Here is a 25,040-nt window from a genome sequence, read left to right as displayed (position 1 = left end):
GAACTGCTTCATACAACAAAGAGGGCGCAGAAAGTGCTTAAAATTGATTGACTGTCTTTGTGTTGTGTCAGATTATTTGTTATTTTGTTTTTTTTTTTGTTCTTTTGACTTCAAGATGGCGCAGTGAGAGTGGCTGACTTTCCAGCAACTCCTGTATTTTGTTTTTCTACTTCTTCCTTTCCTTTACTGCTGTGAAATGTACATTTCTCCCCTGCGGGACTAATTAAGGCTAATCCAATCCAATCCAATCCAAAGAAATCCTCCATGGACGTTGTTACAATGATGCTTTCAATTGAGATGATTGGGCAATACGGAATACATTCCACTTCAATGGGAATCTGATGAGAAAGGACTGGTTAGTGTAGATAGAGACGAGTGTGTGTGTGTGTGTGTGTGTGTGTGTGTGTGTGTGTGTGTGTGTGTGTGTGTGTGTGTGTGTGTCATGCACATTGTGGCATTAGGCCTTCGAGACAGACAGGGTGAGATCAGTCTCGCTGGCAAAGAGGTTAATAGCATGGCCTTGCTCGTGCCAACAGCTCCGCTGGATTCATTACTGCCAACCAGGGCAACGTACCAGAAACACACAAACACACACACACGTTTGTGAAATACACTTTACAGATGTAATTATGATTGGGTGACACAAATATTTGTTAAGAAAATACACTAACCTCTATGTTGTTAAAGTGCTTTATCAGTGTCTGAAACTCATGACAAAAGGTTAGCGGACACCAGGGCAGACCACTCTGAAAAGTTGCCTGCCCCATTTTTCACAACTTGAAACACAATAAGACGATTAATCGCAAAAAAATAAAAACATTGTTGCGAAGTAGTATTAAATTAAGGAAGTACCGACCACAAATGCTCCCTTGCTTAATTTATGGTAAATATCCCTTGCTGAGGATTTTCCTCCAGTTGGAGCAAAATCCAGTCGTTGTGCACACTCCAGTCGTGTTGCACAATGCAATGTTTGCATTACGTTGTCTGTTAAATGCCACGTGGACTCCTCTTTCTAAGCGCCTTTCAAAACGAACGTTCATTTGGCAATTTGCATATTCTGCACGGCAGCCAATCAGAAGCTTGTTTTGTGCTTCGGACTATACCGTGACTGTAAAGTGTACTTGAGAGTTTTGAAAGGCGCTTAGAAAGAGGAGTCCACGTGGCTTGTTGTGGTTTGCTTGTAGCTTTTGCTTTATTGAATAAAACAAACATTTGATTTGAAATTAATCTTTTTTTTTTCTTGAAGAAGTTGTCGGCCACCTGGGCTGAGACGTTTTGAGAGTTGTACGCCCGACGTAAAAGTTGTATGCCCCGGGCCTCTGGGCAGACGTTATTTCAAACACTGGCTATATAAATCAATATGTATTGTATTGTAACTGGCGGGTATCTGGTTATTGGTTGCCACGACAACAAAAATATAATTTATATATACTTGTTGTTCTGTAAAAGTGTTTAATGTCTATATGTGAAACGTTATATGTGTTTTTCTAAAAAATCGTCTTTGATACTTCATTTATAATGTTTGTCATTGTCACTTCCGCTTCCGTGTCAGGTGTTGTAGATAAAAGCGAGTACGGCGAGACAGACGGAACGAAAGTCTCGAGAGAGAGACACAAGGAGAGCGACCGCTAGATAGAGAACGAGTCTCAAGAGAGAGACTCAAGCAGAGTAACGAAAGTCTCGAGAGGGAGACACAAGCAGAGTAACGAAAGTCTCGAGAGAGAGACAAGCAGAGCAACGAAAGTTTCAAGTCTACGTCGTTTATCTACTTTCGGTTAATAAGGTGCACACGGTACATTATTAATTTCCTTATTGACTGAATGTTTTGTCGAACTTATTATAATGTTGTTGTTTCAATGTTCTTTATAGTTTTCACTGTGTTCAAGTGTTTCACAATTGACCGGGGTAAACATGTATTGTAATATCAATTTACATTATCAGAATCAGAAAACCTTTATTCGTCACACAATGGGGAAATTTGCAGTCCACAGCAGCAATTTGAAAGGGGATGGGCTTTGGGGGGGGGGTGAAATAGAAAAACAAGATATTCTAAGCAGAGTAAAATAAAAATGTCAACTGCATACTGTAAATGTGCAAACCCGTTTCATAAAAAACTGTACATAGTGCAAGTATCAAGAAAGGCATCTTGATATTAAAACATGTTCGCTTTCATACAAGTCCATACATCCATTTTTTAAATTTGGTTTATCCTTACAAGGATCGCAGGAGGTGTTATGTTGGAGCCAAGATTTGAGCACTCTGGAAGTGTACACGAATATAGAATCCGGTGAAAAGGACAAAAAAAAAACATTTGATTCAAATGTCAAAACAGTGATCGAACCCACAATTGTGCAGATAATCTGACACATTTCTGCCTTTCCCTCCACTCAGGTGCAGCTTGGCAGACTAGATCGTGCTGCACTCTACACGTCTTGGCATGTACACAATGTCAAATATAATGAAATGACAACGGATGTTCAGTGTGACATGACATAATACGCATGCTGTGAAACAAATAATTCACCATGAACGGCAAAGAAACGCTATGAAATATAAAAAGGCCAAGAGATGAAAACATTTCAAACCTAAGAAGAACTCAATCATAAAAGTCGCAACAAGTGAATAAAAACACAGCTTTGCCAATAATAACGTCAAATTTTTGCTTTCCTCCAAGAGACCATTTGAAAGTCATAACAACATACAGCTCGTAATGAAATTGAGCCATTGATCAAAAAGAAATAAAGCCGGCAAAAAGGCGATAAGCCAGGCAGGTGAACGACTCTGCAGGTCACTGCTTTCGAATAAAGCAATTGACCTATCGCGAAAATATGCGCACCAAGTCTCGTCAGTGAATGATTGTTGAACACAACTGCCAGGTTAAAGATGAAATAAAAGATGCTTGAGACACAACGCTGGGAAGAGAGGAAATAGATGGAGAGCATGTTGACTTCTATCGTGCACAAAGTGATGTCGGATATGATAAGGCAGCGATACAGTGACAGTGAGATATGTGAACATAATGAGGGAAGAAAAGGAGATGGAAGCGAGAGCCCGGCGCAAGGTTGAGGGCAATGTGTGGGGAAAACAAATAAATGTGAGGATGCTTTTATAAATAATAAACGCCATGAATGTCAACCTCGAAAGGCCACTTTAGTTTGAGGGTGTGCATGAGTACACATACAAGTAAATACGCATTCCCTGGCCACATGGCCACATGCGCAGTTGACCGAGATCCAAAACAAACAAAAAAAAAAAAAAATACAACAACAATACTCACTTTTAACTCGCGCGGTAACGGTTTCATTCATAAGTCATGCTGATGAATGATTATGGATTCGCCTTTATTAGTCTCGCACTTTTACATTTCACAGCAGCAAAGTGATGAAAATAAGAGGAGAGGAATGGAAGTAGTCGAAAAACAAAATACAGGACTATACTGTTCCCCATTTCCGTAGTACAGTGAGACCTCAACTTACAAACACCTGAACTTACAAACTTTTTGTCTTACAAACGTCAAATTTATGAAAATTAAACCTTATAATAGGCACTATTTTCATAATACACACCCACCACGGCTGGCGGAGTGATCTTCGGCGGAAGCACACGACCGAACAGCACCAGAGGTTAAGTTACCAACAGTCCTCCTGACTCTCCTTCCATAAGCCATCAACGACCATCAAAAAGGTAAATAAAACTTTATTTTACAGCACAGTTTATTTCTTTAATTACAGTCCTCATGTAATGCGCCTCTCTTTCCAAACAGCAATTCCCTTTAACCTTCGACCTCCAACGCCATTCCATCAGGCCATAAATGACCATCACAAATGTAAATAAAGTGACTTTATGATACAATGCAGTGTATTTCTTTCATTACAATACAATAGCACATTTATTATACATAGAATAAGGTATGTTGTGTGTAGTTTTAAGGCTTATTTAGTTGAAAAGTATATTTTATGGAAACCCGGGAACGGATTATTCCCATTTTAATGGTTTCCTATGGGATTTTTTGTTTGATATACACACACTTTTCGCCTTACACATTCTGTCTGGGAACCAATTAAGTTCGTAAGTTGAGGTCTCACTGTACAACAGTAAAATAAATCAGTCTGACAATTTGACATATCCACTCGTACCTTCACGTCGGTGACAGAACATCAGTTCTGTTTTTTTTAGACCGCAGTCAGCCCCAAACAACAAACGCGTGAAGGAGGATTTGCATCATCAGCCTCATGATTAAACATCAGGAAACGAACAAGCGCTCATCACCGTCCTTACACTCCCCTTGATGCTCCGCACCGCCTTTTGATCTGACAATCTTTCCTTTTCCTATCCTCGTACTTGGAGGAAAGGTGTTGGGCGTTAACTCTTCAAGCAAGAAAGTGTCCTCGGAAGAGGAACATGAGCCTGCGCACCAAATCAGATTAACCAGGCACAGACTAATCAAGATGGGGATATTGTATATACAGCGTATTTACATTTATGTGTGTGATCAAGTTGAAGTTGTTATAATTGTAGTTAGCCTGTCTATGAACAATACATTAAAAAGGATTTGGTCATCCATGCCGCTTGAAGACCTGCACTTATATATACAGACACGACAAGCCGTACATTTTCTTTTTGATTTTTTTTCCTGGCAGTGCATGAGATTGTAAATCTGCATAGTGCAATTTCACGGCAAGATCTCCACTTGCGGATGATGTGATTTTTTTTAAGCATGGTCCTGAAAAAAAAGGTTTTATCTTTTGTTTCATTCGATACAGTATCATATGCTAATCATTTAAAAAAATCACTTGTTCTTTTTGGATTGTAACCTTCGCGATGAATGAGGCATAATTGGTCAGGAAATACTATACTGAAGGAGAAATGTTCGAGAAAAATGTTTTATTTCTCTAGCTATCCAGCTATCTAGCTATCTATCCATCTATCTAGCTAGCTATCTATCCATCCATCCATCCATCCATCCATCCAGCTACCTAGCTAGCCAGCTAGCTATATTTATCATGTTTTATATAATATCATGTTTGCTACTATTTTGAGAAAACAAAACAGATATATTTTACAATCACCCAAACATTTAATAATTAATCTTGTTTGAAAAGTACAATGAATCATAAGATCTAACTATCCAGCTATCTCGCTAGCTATCTATATATCACGTTATCTATTAGCTATGTATTAACTAGCTAGCTAGCTTTCTATCTATTTGAGTTATTTTCGGGTTGAGCGAACGCTGGCGCGTGTAACTGCCTCTGCTCAAGCACAGAAAATCTTATCCTGTCACTTTAAAGTGTCCTTGAGAGTTTTGAAAGGTGCATTTTAATGAAAAGTATTATTATTATTATTATTATTATTATTATTATTATTATTATTATTATTAGGCAGAATAAAGTTGTCATGTTGAATGCAAACCAAATGCCCCTATAGTGAGTTTAAACTGCCTTTCATATTATTCAATGTTTCATTTGCCTTTATTTTAGTCACCTATAATGCAAAACAATTCAAATTTTCTCCTTTCATTTTATTCAAAATGTTCAGTGACTTATCTTTCACAATTTTTAAAACATAATTTCTTCCTGAAGAAACTAGTTTTCGACGATTTTGTGCGTGTTGTTTTTGTGTAGCTACTACTTACTATGTCACTGAAAGTAGACCAATACTCATAACCGATATTTTTTTTTCAAATGTATCTATAATTGAGGACACATACACAGCCCATAGAATAGCATAACAAAAATCTAATCTAGAGCATTTTTAAATAACATTTTATGAAATCATATTGATTCGATCCCTTTCAAAGTAGCTCCCATTTCTAAAAAAAAACAAAACATTGTTCTCATTCCTCCCTTGTTTCGCTCAAGGTCAAATCCTTGTCACATTCACATCATGTGGTAGATAAAAGAAGTGTGTCACGGATATTTTATTGCTTGATCGCTTTGACTTGTGCTGCCTCTGCTGTAAAAAAAAAACCCAAAATAAATCAAAAAGGAAGGAGCTTTATGCTTATTATGTGTTAATGCTCTCTGCGAGTCAACTGCAGATTTTTTCCAAGCGGCTCTGGGCCCTTTGCCATCGACTCCAAATGTTTTCGCTACTAAACTCGTGACGCCAATCAGAGGCCAAAAGAGACACACCGGTTGGCTGTGAAGAAAGAACGTGAGAGAAAACAGTGAAAGAAAAAGAGATGTGAATGTCAAAAATGGTTCTGTATGCGAGATAGAGGCAGTTTGCAGTGTACAGTTGCACCATTTAAAGTTTACTTTCACTTATTCACTGCCAGACATTTGCAAAAAAAAATGTACACTCCAGTGCCAGTGTTTTTGTCATTGTCACTTGAATTCCAGGACCCACATAATACTGAGTTTTATAATAATAATAATAATAATAATACATTCAATTTATTGGTGCCTTTCAAAAGTATCAAAGACACTTTACAGTCACAGGATAAGAAGAAAAATGTTTTTTCTGAGTGAGCAGCGGCAGCCAGACGCCAGCGTTCACTCAACCCGGAAGTAACGCACACATATTTAACGCTTAACTTTTAACGCAGAATTTCGACTTTTAACTCAAAATTCCGACTTTTGACTCAGAATTCCAACTTTTAACTCATAATTCTGACTTTTAACTCAGAATTCTGACCTTTAAATCAGAATTCCGAATTTTAACTCAGAATTCCGACCTTTAACTCCGAATTCCGACCTTTAACGCAGAATTCCAACTTTTAACTCAGAATCCTGACTTTTAACTCAGAATCCCGACGTTTAACTCAGAATTCTGACTTTTAACTCAGAATTCCGAACTTGAACTCAGTATTCCTACTTTTAACTCAGAATTCCGATTTGTAACTCAGAATTCCGATTTGTAACTCAGAATTCCGACTTGTAACTCAGAATTCTGACTTAACGCAGAATTCCGACTTTTAACTCAGAATTCCGATTTGTAACTCAGAATTCCGACTTGTAACTCATAATTCTGACTTTTAACTCAGAATTCTGACTTTTAACTCAGAATTCCGACCTTTAGATCAGAATTCTGACCTTTAAATCAGAATTCCGACTTTTAACTCATAATTCTGACTTTTGACTCAGAATTCTGACTTTTAACTCAGAATTCTGACTTTTAACTCAGAATTCCAACTTTTAACTCATAATTCTGACTTTTAACTCAGAATTCTGACTTTTAACTCAGAATTCCGACCTTTAAATCAGAATTCTGACCTTTAAATCAGAATTCCGAATTTTAACTCAGAATTCCGACCTTTAACTCCGAATTCCGACCTTTAACGCAGAATTCCAACTTTTAACTCAGAATCCTGACTTTTAACTCAGAATCCCGACTTTTAACTCAGAATTCTGACTTTTAACTCAGAATTCCGAACTTGAACTCAGTATTCCTACTTTTAACTCAGAATTCCGATTTGTAACTCAGAATTCCGATTTGTAACTCAGAATTCCGACTTGTAACTCAGAATTCTGACTTAACGCAGAATTCCGACTTTTAACTCAGAATTCCGATTTGTAACTCAGAATTCCGACTTGTAACTCATAATTCCGACTTTTAACTCAGAATTCTGACTTTTAACTCAGAATTCCGACCTTTAAATCAGAATTCTGACCTTTAAATCAGAATTCCGACTTTTAACTCATAATTCTGACTTTTGACTCAGAATTCTGACTTTTAACTCAGAATTCTGACATTTAACTCAGAATTCCGACCTTTAACGCAGAATTCCAACTTTTAACTCAGAATCCCGACTTTTAACTCAGAATCCCGACTTTTAACTCAGAATTCCGACTTTTAACTCAGAATTCCGAACTTGAACTCAGTATTCCTACTTTTAACTCAGAATTCCGATTTGTAAATCAGAATTCCGACTTGTAACTCAGAATTCCAACTTTTAACTCAGAATTCCGATTTGTAACTCAGAATTCCGACTTGTAACTCAGAATTCCGACTTGTAACTCAGAATTCCGACTTGTAACTCAGAATTCTGACTTGTAACTCAAAATTCCGATGAGGACTAGTTTTTAGGACTACAAAAACATGATGAACGAGGTGTCGATCATTTGCTGTGTAGTCAAGAGAATCACTGCCACATCCCCCACAACCGAGCGGTGACCTTTTACTTGGGCTTCCACCCTGAGAATAACCGATTCGGATAGTGGATGGTAAACATGTCCACCCCTTGCTTGCTAACAATTAAGCATGAGACTAGCAAAAAAGAATTACCTGTACATGGACTGCGAGCTTATGAATAACATGATTTTTTAACTGATTCTGAATAAAAATTAAAAAACAGCAACAAAAAAGAACTCCAAACTGAGAACGTTTTGCGGTTAAGGGACACTAGCTTCCATGCAGTTCTAATGATAGCTTTGTATTGCTGGCACTGTTATTTTACCCAAGTTCATTCTTTGTGACTATTCATCACAACTCCTGATGGGCCTTGTTGTAGAATTGTGCTTGTGCACATTAGTGAAGGGGCTCAGATTTGGTTAGCGTGTGGAGGGTGACAAGGTATGTTAAGTGAGGCTACATCCTAACCTTGGTAGCAGTTTCAAAACTGCTAATTCTCCCTCTAAATAAAAAAGGTGTTTGAGTAATCACAATTAAGTCAACTGTGAACTTCTGGGAAGTTTTTCCTGAGCCCGCAATGAAAAGAAAGGAGTGTCAGCGCAGAGCTCCGATGCGTATGCGGAACTGCGGCGGCTTGGAATTGAAGCGGATTTACGTGGAACAGGAGATGTGACACAATCTCTTTTCATCAATGGATGCTACAGCTTTGTTTGCTTTCAACATTTACAGTAGTTTGTAGCAGACATGCATATTCTATCATGACATTTCTGATCCATTGGTGAAAAGGACACTTTGATTCTTTCGTGTTTCGTCTAGAACTGCTTCATGCAACAAAAAATGGTGCAGAAAGTGCTTAAGATTGACTGACTGTCTGAGTCTTTTGTGTTGTGTCACATTATTTCGTTGTTTTTTTTTAACTTCAAGAGTGGCTGCCTTTACAGCAGCTCCTGTATTTTCTTCTACTTCTTCCTTTCCCTTCCTCTTCCTTTCATAACTTTGCTGCTGTGAAATGTACATTTCTCCACTGTGAGACTAATAAAGGCAAATCCAATCCAATTGTCTAAAATTTGTTTTGATGATACTTTTTCATATCTCCGCTCTGGCTGACTTGACCTGTGTAACCATATTTTAAATAGTCAGGATGAAAAGTCAGATAAATTGTCATTGAGGAAGAAAAAAAATGGATAATCCCCTCGCAAGGCACAGACTTTCTTTCCCCCTTTATTTTCCACGCTCCCTCCATCTGGATCCACTTTCATCTCCCTGCTCCTTTTATCTCATCAATAGACACATATAAAGCGCAGAAGGCAGGGAGCCGCGAACACGCGGCGCTCAGAAACACGCAGCTTGTGATGTTTTACAGCGCTTGCCTGTATTCAACACTAAACTATATTAAATCCTAACATCAACTCACTTGCCTGGGCAAGCGTGATGAAGCTTGCAGCTGATGCAACTCATGCAAGACAGTGAGAGAGGCTTGTCTTTGAAATACATAACCCACTTGCTTCTATGATCGTAGCTTAAAATAAGAGGATATGCGTGGCAGTTTGTGAGTCCAATTTTGCCCCCTCCGCCTCCATCAAAACACATTGAAAACAAAATGGAGAATCGTGAGACTTTTAAATGTTCCCGCCACTGAGGCGGTCCTCCAAAAAGCTTCCGCGGGCTGGATGTCACCAACAATAGAGTACCGTATTTTCCGGCGTATAAGGCGTGCCCAAAATCCTTCATTTTCTCCTCAATCGCCGCAGTGGAAAGCAATGCGCTCTGGCTTTCCCGTATATATTTATGCAGACGAATTTAGACAATGTTGTTATAATTTTGCTTCTCAACACAGCAATAATTTGCGATCCATTGCAGAATAGATCATTTGAAAAACATCTGAGAAAACCTAACATATTTTCCTATGTATAAGGCTCACTGGAGTATAAGGTGACGTTTTCCCAAATATAATACATAAATATACCAAAATTTTCCAAATGTAAGGCACACCACATTATAAGGCGCTACAGTAGAGGCTGCGGTTACGCACCACTTCTTCTACAAAGGGAAATGGTGGCTACTGACAGTAGTTGCGAGACCTCAATATTACTTTATATATAAGGGTGTGTAGGTAATTTTTTGAAGAAAATGAAGACTTTTGGGTGCGCCTTATCCACCGGGAAATACGGTATTTCATAAAGTGTGTGTAACACTGTTCCCAAATCTATATGCCGGAAGTTGCTCTCACATTCCAAATGGTTCTTTTGCGTTGCAATCATGTGTGCTCATGATGCATGAAAATAACATATTTTCCGGTGTACAAGGCGCACCCAAAGATGACCCTGCGCCTTATATGCGAAGTAATATTGAACCACAACAGGTCTCGCAACTACCACTAACTCCATTTCCACCATGGAAGAAGTAATAATAACATTTCATTTATAAGCGCATTTCAAAACTCTCAATGACACTTTACAGTCACAGGATATTTTTTCTGCGGGTGAGCAGCGGCAGCCACACGTGCCTTTGTTCACTCAACCCGGAAGTAACATAAAGTGCAAAAAAACTAACAAAAAAAACTAAATAACATATAATATGACAACACAAATACACAGAGAGTCATTCATTCTTCAGCACTTTCTGCATCCTCTTTGTGACATGAAGCAGTTCGAGATGAAAGAGGAGAGGATCAAAGCATCCTTTTCAGCAGTAGATCAGGGACATCTGGTGGAATGTGCACGTCTACTACAGGCTAAATGTTGAAAGCAAACACGCAGCTGTAGCATCCATTGACAAAAAGAGATTGTGGTGCGTAATGCCAGCCTCTACCGTAGCACCTTATAATGTGGTGTGCCCTATATTTGGAAACCTTTTATATATTTATATATTATATTTGGAAAACATGTTTTTCATTCATTTAAGGTGCTCCTTTTATAGTCTGGTGCGACTTATACATTGGAAAAGACGGTAGTTGGTTGTCAACGCTTGGTGGTATTTACGCAGCAGCAACTAGCTAGCTAGTTACCTTTCTATCTATTTCAGTTACCTCTGAGTTGAGTGAACGCTTGCGCGTGTGGCACCCGTTGCTCACCCACAGAAAAATCCTGCGACTGTAAAGTGACCTTGGGAGTTTTGAAAGGCGCTTATAAATGAAATGTATTATTATTATTATTATCAATATTTACGCAGCAGCAGCTAGCTAGCAATGAGCTTCAGGTCAGCAAGTGACGCCTCCATAAAATGCTGGATGTTATTTGTTTATGTTTCAACAATACACTCATCTGACTGAGTTTTGACTTTAACTTTTGACTCTCTTTCATCGGTTTTATTGAAATAAATAACATCACTTAAACTGAGTAAAACGGTAGGGATCCTCACCCACATTTTTTTCACTTAATAGCCATATAGCATTGGCTCAAGATTACGTGTGATTGGCTGAGAGCCACTCCACAGTCAAGGGGTAATAAAAGTTACAAATGAGAGCAGGCTATTAGAGCCATTGATGTGCGTAGGCTAGCTTGCTAATTAATTGATTCTGAAACTTCATCTATTCCGCAGCCAGAGAGGAACCTTTAATTAATCAGCCTTATTTCAAATTGCTGTCCTCTCTTCTTTCAGCCTTTCCCCGCTGTCCATTTTCAATCCCACCTTCACACCCCATCACCGCACCCGTGCCGCAACCCCCTTAATGTGCTCTGTAATTGTGAAGGGGAGGCATGTCGGCAAGGAGTGCGGGTCTGAGTTTGAGGAAAATACTCAGTGTGTGACCGCGTGGATGAGATGGGTACTTTAAACAGCAAGCATTCAATATTTCAAGAGCCTTTCAAAATGGGAGGGGCACGGCCAGGCTGGAGTGGTCCCCTTTGTAACTTCTTCACTTCTACCCCCCCCAACCCCCCCGCCCCTTCCTCCAGCATTCCCAGCAAAGGGGCTGATTTATTGGGGCTTTCCAGTCATCGGTAAGAGGCTGCAGCCATCGCTGCATTAACCCCAGAGACAACCCCTGCACCCGGGGGCCCCTAAGTGCTTCCAAGTGGCCCTTACCCACCTTCCCCTCCCCAAATGGTGAGGAACTCCACCTCCCCCTTACCAGGCGCAATCAATGTCGTAAATTAAGCATCTCTCTCTCTCTCTCTCTCTCTCTCTCTCTCTCTCTCTCTCTCTCTCTCTCTCTCTCTCTCTCTCTCTCTCTCTCTCTCTCAAGTCGATATTCCAAGGATGATGTTTGGACAGGAGAGAATTTTACAAACGGGATGTAATCTATGACGCAAAATAAACAATAAAATAAATTGTCCATGTTCAAATCGAACACAGAGTACCCGGAGAAAACCCACGCTGGCACGGCGAGTTCATGCAAATTCCACATGGTATCTCCGCACCGTGTGTAACAGACATGCTATTTCCTCGACACCGTTGTGCCTTACTTAACTCATTCATTGTCATTGCCGAATTTATTCGGGAATTGAAAATATGGCATTGAGTGGCATTCACCAATTAGTTTGGGTTTTGTTTTTTCTTGCTTGGGTGTTGAAGCGCAGGCCAGACCTCTAGCAGTGTTTTTTTCTTTTCCACAAGGGGGCAGCATTTCCCTTTTTTCCCATGTTAGTGCTTTGTTCCAGCTTCAGCTGTTGGTCAATCGCTATACAGTGAGACCTCAACTTACAAACACCTTATCTTACAAACTTTTTGTCTTATAAACGTCAAATTTATGAAAACTAAACCTTATAATAAGCACTATTTTCATAATACACACCCACCACGGCTGGCGGAGTGATCTTCGGCGGAAGCACACGACCGAACAGCACCAGAGGTTAAGTTACCAACAGTCCTTATGGAAGGTGACTCTCTTTCCAAACAGCAAATCCCTTTGACCTTCGACCTCCAACGCCATTCCATCAAGCCATAAATGACCATCACAAATGTAAATAAAGTGACTGAATGATACAATGCAGTGTATTTCTTTCATTACAATACAATAGCACATTTATTATACATAGAATAAGGTATGCTGTGTGTAGTTTTAAGTCTTATTTAGTTGAAAAGTATATTTTATGGAAACCCGGGACGGGTTATTCCCATTTTAATGGTTTCCTATGGGAATTTTTTTTGAGATACACACTTTTCACCTTACACAATCTGTCTGGGAACCAATTAAGTTCGTAAGTTGAGGTCTCACTGTATAAACCAATATGTATGTGCAGACACTCCCCAACTTACGAACTTGATCCGTTTTGAACGGTCGTTCGCAAGGTGAATTTGTTCATAAGTTGCTTCAGTGCTATATTTTCTATGGAAGGGCTTTAGGGCTTATATAAGTATGTTTAAGGTTTATATAAATGTGTTGAAGGCGTGTATAAGTACTGAAAAATAAACAATTAATAAAATATATGCTCTATGAAGATATGTACGTGTACAACTGGAGAGAATACTACATATGTTATGACAAAAATGTTCGTATGTACTGTTGTTCGTAACTCGAATGTTCGAAAGGAGGAGATTGTCTGTAGTGCATTGGATTTTGGACAGCCACCCTCATTTCAAGATCATACAACTCCATACCCATATAATTTAGGAATTAACTTTTTTCCTGATGAAAGAAGAGTGACATTGACAAAAACCCTGGCACTGGGGTGGACACATTTTTGTACCGTGTCTGGCAGTGAATGAGTTAATAATGGCATCATGTCACAAAACAATATAGGAAAGAAAACGTCTTATAACTATGGATATATAACAAGATTGTAGAACCCTGAATGAGAGGGGAAGGGGTACTGTTTTTTACTGAGTGATCATGGCTAAGATCTCTGTCCATGCTTGCCTGTCATTACTGGATCAAGCCAAACAACCCCGGAGAGGTTGAGCCAAATGTAAGCGAGCTGCAGAGTTGAGAATGTGTCAGAACACGTGTACGACGGCATGTCCGATCATGCGAATATTTGCACAAGTATATGCAGTACCTCCCTGGACAAATATATCGTCTAGCATTGTGAGACCTCTCGACCACATGTATCAAACTCAAGGTCCAGGGGCCAGATATCATATCATATTATATGGACTGCGAAGAAAAATCTTCCTAAATACAAGCAAGCAAATTGCTTGTACTTTTAATAATGCTAAATACAGTAAAGTCTCGTTATATCGATATTCAAGGGAGTCCGAAAAAATATCGATATAACCGGGACTATCGATATATCCGACCCTGTTTGCATGTAATTTTCTCCGTGCGTGCATAGAAATAGTATCGATATAACCGGGACTATCGATATATCCGATATCGATATAACGAGACTTTACTGTACTTGATTTATTTTTAGCTGTGATTATTTATTTATTTATTTATTCCCATTCCCCTATGTAGTTGAACGTTTTTTTTTGCTGGCTTATGAATTCACAACGTGTAATGCATCAAAGTACAGAATCTCACAAAAATACTCCACATAATTGACTCATTCACTGCCAAACGATGTGCAAAAATGTGTTCACTCCATTGCCAGGGTTTTTGTCATTTTCACTCAAATTGCAGGACGCACAGAATATTGAGTTTAAGGACTACATAAACATTCAGTACAGCGTTAGAAACCTTAGCCTCTCTTCTTTCATCAGAAAAAAAGAGTTAATTCCTAAATTAAATTAAATGGGTCTGTAGTTATACGAGATTGAAATGAGGGCGGCTGTCCAAAATACAATGCAATACATGCATATTGGTTTATATATCATTTGAACAACAGCTGAAGCTGTAAAAAAAGGCACTAGCATGGACAAAAGCTAAATGCTGCCCTCTCGTGGAAAGTTAAAAAAATTCAGAGGTCTGACCAGTGCACTTTATCTGCACCAACAAATTCGGGAATGGCGCTCCACGTCACACTTTTCAATTCCTGGATATACTCAGGAATGGCAGTAAATGAGTTAAAAGTAAATAAATACATGAATACAGAAATAAATAAATGTAGTTACTGTGATGAAATTAAATTATTTGGACGCTATCGACAACGTAACACGTGTCAAGAAAATGAAGGATTAAGCAATTTACAGTACCGTACCTCCCCCTCTATTTGATGTTTTGGAGCCATTTATAAAAAAAGTAGGGCTTAATTTTAACAGGCTTTAATCATCATGAAAAGCAGAGGACCTTTTGTCCATCCACTAAACCCCGCAACACATACACAAACATGCGAGCATGTGAGGTAGACACATATCGGCGACTGGTTGCCTGGCAACATAGCAGCGTGTTTGGCAGTGACAAGCCAGGGGTCTCAGCCCTGCGGCGCAAAGCATCATGGGGGATATTGTTGCCAATAGAGCCGCGCAGAAGATAGCAAGGCTGAGATCCTGAATCGTCTTTTCAATGTGTGACGGCAAGATACGGTCGGTGCTATATAAGGGTCCTCTCACCGTTGCTACAACACACACATTTCCTGCATCATCATTAAAAGTCATGTTGGCAATCGATACAAACTAACCCCGCCACCTGCTTCTCCCAGAGGTGACCTCTGACCTCGTTTCTGTAGGTGAGGCTCATTAGTCTCGTGTGAGCGCGTGGAATTAAACCTGCTCCAAACTCATTACCGCGAGTCTCGATTCTAGCCGCTGCAGTCGTGCAGTCAATGCGGCGGCGGTGGTGCTGCGTTTAAAGGCACTAGCGGATAATTAGAAACTTTAGAAGCGCAGTTCCCATGGCTATAGCTGGAGTGAACGACTAATTCTATTTGAACTAATTACGTTCCATAGCGCTATGCTATGATTGCTATGCTGGCGCTCAGCCTCCCCTTATGGAATACGCTGGAGGAGCTCGACGTGAAATAGTGCAATGGGTGTGTTTTGGACTCTGCGAGGAATTGAATGTGTTGGACTCAATGAACACGTCGTCCTCAGCATCTCATCTCCTGCTGGGTCAGAGATCTACGCAATGTCATCATGGAAGAGCCGATGATCATCAGAGGCGGATTGTCAGAAGATATATTCGCTTTGGGATATTTAATCAAGAATGTTTCTGGGATTAATTGTTAAAATAATTATTATGTCGTATTTTCCGGTGTATGAGGCGCACCCAAAAGCCTTGATTTTCTTCCAAAAGATGACCCTGTGCCTTATACGGAGATGCGCCTGATATATGAAGTATTATTAAACCACAACAGGCCTCGTAACGACTGTCAGCAGCCACCGACTACCATTTCCCCTTGTAGAAGAAACCGTGCGTAATCCCAGCCTCGACTGTAGCACCTTATAACATGGTGTGCCTTTTATTTGGAAAACTTTGATGTATTTAGATACGTTTTAATTAGTTAAAGGTGCGCCTTATAGTACAGTGGTACTATAAGTACACACGGCCAATGAATGGTATCTGCTCCAATGTGTTTTATACACCGGAAAATATAGTACTTTTTTAAGGGGGGGTGACTTTAAGTTAACACGTTGAGCTACATTTTGCATCATACTTGTATTCCTATGGACACTGATTGTCACCTGGGGTGATTCTTATTTTGCTGCGTATGATGTTTGCTTATCTAGCTGGCTAGCTATCTACCCAACAACCTAGCAAGCTAGCAATCTCTCTCTCTCTCAGTCTCCCTCTGTAACTCCCTTCCTCTGTTTCTGTCTAGATGTCTTATTTTTTAGTTTTATTTTATCCATGTTTGTTTATGCATCTAGCTAGCTATCTAGCTACCCAACAACCTAGCAATCTCTCTGTCAATCTCCCTCCCTGTCTCGATGGCTTATTTTTTTAGTTTTATTTTATCTTTGTTTGTTTACGCTGTTTGTTTATCTATCTAGCTAGCTAGCTAGATAGCTACCCAAAAACCTAGCTCGCTAGCAATTTCTCTCTCTCTTTCTCTCTCTCTCTGTTTAGAAGCTCACTTGCCTCAGTGTGAGCTGTCCAAGTCTGATGGAACCGACCAAGCTGTCACAGTAAATAGCAACCAACGACAGCGTAGGACACAGTGCACCTCCCTTGCTCTCTTACACACAAGCACACACAAACACACACACTCAATCCAATCCAGCAAGAAGCTTGACTTCATTCCATAAATGTGTCCGCAAAACCAAAATAGGATTTAGCGTATGACTCAACACAGCAAAGATAAATGCATTCGTGTCTCCATCGCAGGCTTCTTGCATTGCACAAGCGTGGCCTCGACGTTTGTGATGTTGACGACAGCATCCCAAATAGAAACACAATTGTCGATAAAAAGTGAGCGGCGCGTAGAAATGCAAAATGAAACGCTTTATCGAGCATAGATAACGGGCCAATGTACATTGAGCATCACTTCAGCCCCAATAGAAAAGTGAGCGCAGGCTACCATATACACTGCTAGGTAATTTAAACCTTGTCTCAAATCGAACCTATAAAGCCTTCAAGGGAAAAACAATATATAGATGGTTACGGCCTGATAACAACCACGGATGTCACATTTATGCTTTTTTTTGTTCAGGAAAAAGGGAAAAAAAGCTTGCTTGAAGGTGAAGCATTGCATAAAACCACATCGGCCACAAATAACTACCATTAGACAACTTTAGCATCAAAAACATAAATCTTTTCACGCTCACCACATCATGTGTTGTACTTAAATATATTGAGAAAGGTAACACGTACTCCCCTGTCTGAATGAAGACAGATACTGTTTCAATGAAGAAAAGGGCCTCCGGTGACAGACAGTTGGAACCACAATTTTTTTCTTCATCTTGGAATAGTGGTAAAAAAAAACAAAAAATAAAAAAAAAATATATATATACAGTAAAGTCTCGTTATATCGATATCGGATATATCGATAGTCCCGGTTATATCGATACTATTTCTATGCACGCACAGAGAAAATTACATGCAAACAGGGTCGGATATATCGATAGTCCCGGTTATATCGATATTTTTTCGGACTCCCTTGAATATCGATATAACGAGACTTTACTGTATATATATATATATATATATATATATATATATATATATATATATATATATATATATATATATATATATATATATATATATATATATATATACACACACACGTATACACATATATACATATATGTATATATACGTATATATACATATATATATATATATATATATATATATATATATATATATATATATATATATATATATAATATATATCATTGTCGTCAGTATAATCCCTGCGATATTGATAAAGTCTTTTTTTAAAAATTTGTTTAGTCTCCCCAATGTATTGCTCTTTACAATTTTCATTTTTACAATATATTGAATAAACTACATTACTTTGTTTTTCATTTGGTAGCCTATCTTTTGGATGCACTAATTAAATTTTTGCCTTGAAGTGTTTATCGGTTTGAACCGATACTGGACAGTACGGCTATATATAGGGCTAAAACTACCAGCAAAAAAAAAAATGTTCACTGGCGAAGCCTCTTGGATAACAAGTGAAACGTCCGACACCTTCAAAGAAGTACAGATGACGGCTGAAGAAACCTTCTCATCGATGGACCACTCCTGTACGACTGAGAGCTTACACAGACTTTATGATCATGTTATAACGAATTCAAGATGGCGTCGCTGGAGCGGTTGTTTTCACAGCAGCTCCTCTACTTTTCTTCTATTTTCCAGCTTTCATAACTTTGCTACTATAAATTGGAAATGTCTATGTTGTGGAACAAATAAAGGTTTTCTTGTACAAAAATGTGTCCACTCCAGTGGCAAGGTTTTGGTCATTTTCACTCATATTTCAGGACCCAAAGAATATTGTTGTAGGACTACATAAACATTCAATGCAGCGTAAGAAATCAAAGACACTCTTCTTTTATCAGAAAAAAAGAGGTAATTCCTATGTTATATGGGTCTGAAGTTATCTGAGCTTGAAATGGGGGCAGCTGTACCAATGGCAAATGCTTCCCCTTCGTGGTAGGGAAAAAAAAAACATTGGCAGAGGTCTGACCAGCGCTTTATTGGCATCCTCCGCAAGAAAAAAGAAAACCCGAACAAATTCGGGAATGGTGGTACATGTCATATTTTCAATTCCCAAATAAATTTGGGAATGGCAGTGAATGAGTTAATATGTCCTATTTAGAAAGACGTTTGAAGACAACTACTCCTCTTCGACAGTGATGAGTAACAATGAATGGAGGGCCCACTTTCGCTATGTCAACATACCTGCTGCTGAGGATACTGCATGCCGCTCATGCCCAATTGGCCTCTTCCCGGCATGCTCATTGGATAACGATGCGAAGGAGGCGGTGTATACGGTTGGCTGGGAGGGTAGGGTCCACCCCCTGGCTGCGGTGGACCTGAATATGGATTATTGGCCATGCCGTAGAGTTGCGAGCGCTTCATTGCCATGAAGTCCATGGAAGAAACCTGCGGAGGGTAAAGGAAACTCAGGAATTTCAATCACCCCAGTAATAAAACCATTTTGTATACTGCGTGTCACGTTTTGGTTTGAGGCCAACAGGTGGCACTGTAGAGCCCCGCCTGCAGCTGCACAGGAGTTGGTTTTAATCAGTGGCAGTTAAAAGGACGGCCGGCATGACCATTCAGTGTCAGGGCATTGTTTATTTCACCCCGTCAGGCTTGGATCATCTTATCATGTTTAACTCAAGGTTTCATTTACTACTTTGGACATTTTTGTTCTGATGACTTTGTTGTTTGGGATTTTGTTCCTGCTGACTTTATTTAATACAAATTGTCAAATACACCCTGATCCTCCCTCCTGCCTGCTTTTTTGGGATCCACCACCATCACCACCTTGCAAATTCTGACACCCTGTCACCTGAAAACATGACAGATAAGTTGTCCACTGGAGCCACCATTGTGCCTGAAAGGGTTAAATAGTGCACATTCTATTTTTTTTTAGGAAATTAATGCAACCATTTTTTGGTATGTTGCAGCCTTTGATATCAGTTGGTTCAGTGCGCACCCTCTAAAGCACGTCGCCAAGTGAGGTGTGCCAAACGACATGCTCATTAGTGGTCTTAAATGCATGTCTGCAGATCATAAATGAATTACAAATAGAATTACGACTATTTTTCATAGGATATAAAAAACGGAATATAAATACCGGACTCATAATTTAGCTATCTATTTGGCTATCTAGCCATCTATCTATTAGATGGCTAGCTATCTAGCTAGCTAGCCAGCTATCTGACTGGCTACCTAGCTATCTATCTATCTAGCTAGCTGGCTATCTAGCTATCTATCTATTAGCTAGCTAGCTAGCTGGCTTTCTATATAGTGAAGTTCTACGGGAGGGAAATGGAGTCGGTGGCTGCTGACAGTAGTTGCGAGACCTGTTGTGGCTCAATATGACTTCACGTATAAGGTGCCGGGTTATGTTTTGAAGGAAATCAAGGCTTTTGGGTGCGCCTTATACACCGGAAAATACGGTAATTAAATCATAATCAATCTTTATTATTGGATTGGATTATCCCTTATTAGTCTCACAGTGGAGAATTGTACATTTCATCGTAGATAAGATATGAAAGGAAGAGGAAAGGAAAGAAAGAAGTAGCAAAATGCAGGAGCTGCTTGAAAGGCAGCCACTCTCGCATCCTTATAATGCGGAAAAAAATGTTTCAATGACGCTAAAAGGGGTTTGAAAGTGACAAGGAACAATGGCAATCACGAAAAAAATAGCCTCTCGCACACACCGCAGACCAAAAGGCCCAATTATCACTTGACAACACCGCCAAACTCACTTGCTGTTGCTTACAGCAAAGCGGCACAAAATAGTAATTCGACTGTTATGAATTATAAAATAAAGGAACGGTTTCAAGCAACAAAACGTCTGTGCTTACTTCTATTGTCCTGGCTGACAATGGGGTCTACAACTGGCCTGATTATCCCATTTGCTCTGGTATCACCTCATCAGCATAACTAAACCTATGTTGCCTAAGAAGTCTGTTGTACGAATGAACCAAATTGAACCTCGCCCCACCATGGCGATTCAGTGAAGGGTTTTGCTGTTTTATGAAAATAGCTTCTTTTACTCCCCTTTCAAACCATCTATTTTCTTTCGCTAAGATTTTAACCTCATTGTCGTCAAATGAGTGGTTGCTAGGTTTTAGGTGCATATGAACAGCCGATTGAGGCTCACTAGTATTATCCCTGTGATGTTGATAAAGTCTTTTTTTGAGAATTTGTTTCGTCTCCCCAATGTATTGATCTTTACAATTTTCAAGCAACAAAGCAATTCAAGTTAAAATCCCTGGAGGGATTTACAAGGTAGTCAAGTAGTCAAAGTAGCAGCTACCCAAAAAGCACTTGCAAGAAGCGTCATCAATTCATTTCATGGTGAGTATTTCAATGTCTTTTTAAGGAGGGAGGTAGCGGGATAGGATGGGGGTGAGTTTCAGGGGAGTCTCGGTGAGACACTGGAAATTTTGGGATCAATCCAGGCTAATCCGTCACCTGTAGCGACGTGTTTGTATGTCGGCCGGGCAGATAATGACGACTTCCCAGCATTTCCCTTTTCTCCTTTTAAGCTTTTCACCCTTTCGTCTCACTGTGTTGGATCATATGTGATTCATAACATTTTGTTCCTCCTGTTCCTTACACACGCTTTCACTTCTCTCATCTCCGCTGAGCAAAACACACACATACACACACACATACACCCCACTTCACCCCCTAACACACCGCTGCCAACTCCCTCCTCCCCAGCTCAATATCACCTTGTCGAGTGTAGAGAAGAAATTGCCACTGCCTCATATTGCCGGGCTAATATCAAGACGACATGTCAGGGGATGGAAGCACTTTATTCAGCAGGTTACGTGCCAGACCATTCTGCGGTCCGCTTTTTAAAGTGGTTTTGTCTACTGAGGCAAGTGTTTGAGCTATTTCGTAGGGCGAGTAAGAAACATGTGTGCAAAAGGGTGTTTGGGTAGTGAGAAGGATGGTGAAAGATAGCCAGGAAAGGCGTGAGGAGAGAACACAAGGGGGGCCTGAAAGTTGTTTCGCAGCACGGAGGTGTTTGAGGCGAGAGAGGATTAACTTGTAAAGGTCAACACGAGCACAATTTCACAAAACAGGAGAAGAAAAAATGAGAGGAGGCCGTTGTGTTGAGAGATGCGGTGATTCGAAGCTTGGCATTCTGCTATTTTCTCGTAGATGCAACAAAACATTGGTTTGAACCATCAATGAGATTGTCGATCCTTGTTTTCCAAAATAAAAGCATATTTTTAACTCACTCGCTGTAAGATGATGTGCAAAAATGGGTCCGCTCCAGTGCCAGGGTTTTTGTTATTTTCACTCAAATTGAAGGAGCCACAGAGTAGTAAGGTTTAGGACTACATAAACATTCAATGCAGCGCAAGAAACCTGAGACACTCTTCTTTCATCAGAAAAAATACTTAATTCCTAAATTATATGGGTCTGAAGTTATATGTGATTGAAATGAGCGAAGCTGTCCAAAATACAATGCAATACATACATATTGGTTTACTTTCAACCTTTATCTTCTAGCAGACATGCACTTTCCACCATGACGTCCCTGATCCACTGCCGAAAAGGACGCTTTGGTCCTCTACTCCAGGGGTGTCAAAGTCATTTTTTGCCGCGGGCCACATTGCAGTTATGGTTTCCGTGATGAATTTGGAGAAGCCATTAGATTGTTTAATCCCCTCCACATATTACATATAGAGCGCACAACAAATTAATGAATAACTAGTTTTCAAATTTGAAATCAAGAATAATGACTGTTATTGTGATATACATCCAAAAACTATGACATTTTGGTGAGGATTTTAGCAAGCATCACGGAATTTCACAAGTTTGATTTGCTTCCGCGGGCCGAAAAAAATGATGTGGCAGGCCGGATTTGGCCCCCGGGCCTTGACTTTGGCACCCGTGATCTACTCGGTCATCTAGAACTGCTTCATACAACAAAGAGTGTGCAGAAAGTGCTTAACTTTGAAAGACTGTCTGTGTCTTTTGTGTTGTGTCACATTATTTCTTATGGTTTTTTTTTTCTTGTTGTTGTTTTGACTTTAAGATAGCGCCGCAAAAGTGGCTGCCTTTCCAGCAGTTCTGTATTTTATTTTTCTACTTCTTCCTTTCCTTTCCTCACTTTGCCGCTGTGAAATTCAAATTTCTCTACTGCGAGAATAATAAAGGCTAATCCAATGCAATAACTACTCAATCACATACATTACATTTACCCAAACTAAACCTACCAAGCTATCATGGCACCCAGCAACAACCCCAAATGTCACACAGTTCACTCGCTACATCGCCGCTCCACTTGTAACAACAACTGATCCAACGCTAATAAAATAAAATCCCTTCACACATCTGAAAAGGGAACAGCAATATCTAAAAATGCAACGGAATCAGAAAATAACTTTTGAGTTTTGGGAATGGAGAAGTGGATGCTCGATTAAATGCAAATATGCCCACACGTTGGAGTGAGGATTTGTCAAATAAAGCGTCTGCAGTGAAAGCGGACACATCTTTCCATCTTCCTCCGTGTGACATTATCAAAACAGCCGGATGGCTAACTCTCCTCCTACCCTCACGACTGGTTCCACGAAATGAGATTTTAGTACACTGAAGGCTTCCTTGAGATATGCTCAGCGATTCCCTCAAAGCGCAGGAAACATTTCTTGACAAATTGAAACGTTGCTTTTTCCTCCCCTAAGAGAAATGAGTGCACTTAGGTGGGGGGGGGGGGTGACATGAACAAAATCAGGTTTGCGCAAGGAGTGCTCTCTATCTCTCTTTTTTCGCTTGCATTCCCAATTTCATGTTTTTTTTTTCTTTGCAAAACAAAGCTATTATACAGAACATGGTGAAATTACTACAGGGTGAAACCTGCTAAATTGCTTTTTGGTGTTCATTCGACAATAGTTTTATTTGAGAAAAACACATTTTATTCCTTCACGCTTTAATGTGGCGAGTTGTTCAAAGTCATGTGGAATAGGAGACATGCTGGGATGAAACAAGACAGAAAAAACTATATTGGCCAGTGTTTCTGGTTTATATTATCGTGAATGACTGTATTGTTATGAAACAAAGCGGTAAAAAGACAAAGGCGTTTGAAAATAGGTTGCGGCGTTTGTCCTTCACACTAAATCATCCCTTATTCGGCCCCTGTGTAAACAAACACAACGTGTGTTTACAAGTAGAGGAATAGGCCCGATTTCTGAGCTGGATGTAAAAATGGCGAAACATCCCCTTTGCATTCCTCCGGAACATTCTACCGAGACTAAGCGATTATGCTAAAACAATAGAATAATAGTAATCATCACAATTACTGTGACTGATGTTGAAATACAGGCGAATAAAAGATTAGGTATTGATTTTAGAATGCTATTTATTCAGTGAGAGCAAAGGCCAGGTTAAACAGAATTTGAAAGGACAACCAGAAAATAAAGAAGACGCTGGATATATAATGGCAAATTAAAATACGAGCGAGAAATAATCATAAATAAATAAAAAAATCAAGGTGTAATGTTGCAGCAGTGCAAAACATAGCCTCTGGGGGCAGTGTTGTGCACACATTTAGAGCAAAGTAAGAAGGTACAGTCGAAAAATACAATACTATTCAATACTTCTTTTCCTTTGGGCTTTTCCCTTCTAGAGGTCGCCACAGCAAATCAGTGTCCTCCATCTTCAGAGGTTTGATTCACATGTTTTTTGTAGCCAAGCTTTTACGTCGGATGCTCTTCTTGACACAACCCTCTGTATTTATCCGGGCTTAGGACCGGCACAAGAAGACTTATGTCCCTTTGTGGCTACAGAACAAGCAACTCGCTCAGTAAAAGGCTCCCAAACACAAAATGGTCATCAGCACAGCAACATTAAAAAAAAAGCAAAAACTATTTAATATATATTGATTTATATAGCGCTTTAAGAAATGCTTAAGCTGTAATATAGCACTTAACGTGGACAACTATCATATACAAGAAATAAAACAGTCACAAAGAGAGTAGAAAGTCTGAATATGCACGTTTAGGAAGAATATAATCATTTTACATCATATATATCATCTTATATATCTGCATGTATTACA

The 25,040-nt window shown here is 39.5% G+C and overlaps 1 protein-coding gene across 1 annotated transcript in view; it reads right to left on the bottom strand.

The window, feature by feature from the left end:
- arid1b (AT-rich interaction domain 1B) overlaps positions 1–25,040 on the bottom strand; it is a 229,321-nt gene that overhangs the window by 167,682 nt on the left and 36,599 nt on the right. The window contains exon 2 of the mRNA XM_089003853.1: positions 19,187–19,390. Within this exon, the coding sequence (XP_088859979.1) occupies positions 19,187–19,390 (204 nt within the window). The remainder of the gene's footprint in view (positions 1–19,186; positions 19,391–25,040) is intronic.

This window comes from Hippocampus bargibanti, linkage group LG09, assembly GCF_051943395.1.
Source record: "Hippocampus bargibanti isolate YZ-2025 linkage group LG09, ASM5194339v1, whole genome shotgun sequence".
Classification (NCBI taxonomy): Eukaryota; Metazoa; Chordata; class Actinopteri; order Syngnathiformes; family Syngnathidae; genus Hippocampus; species Hippocampus bargibanti.
Note: the sequence above shows the minus strand (reverse complement) of the source record. Positions and strands in the feature narration are given on the sequence as shown.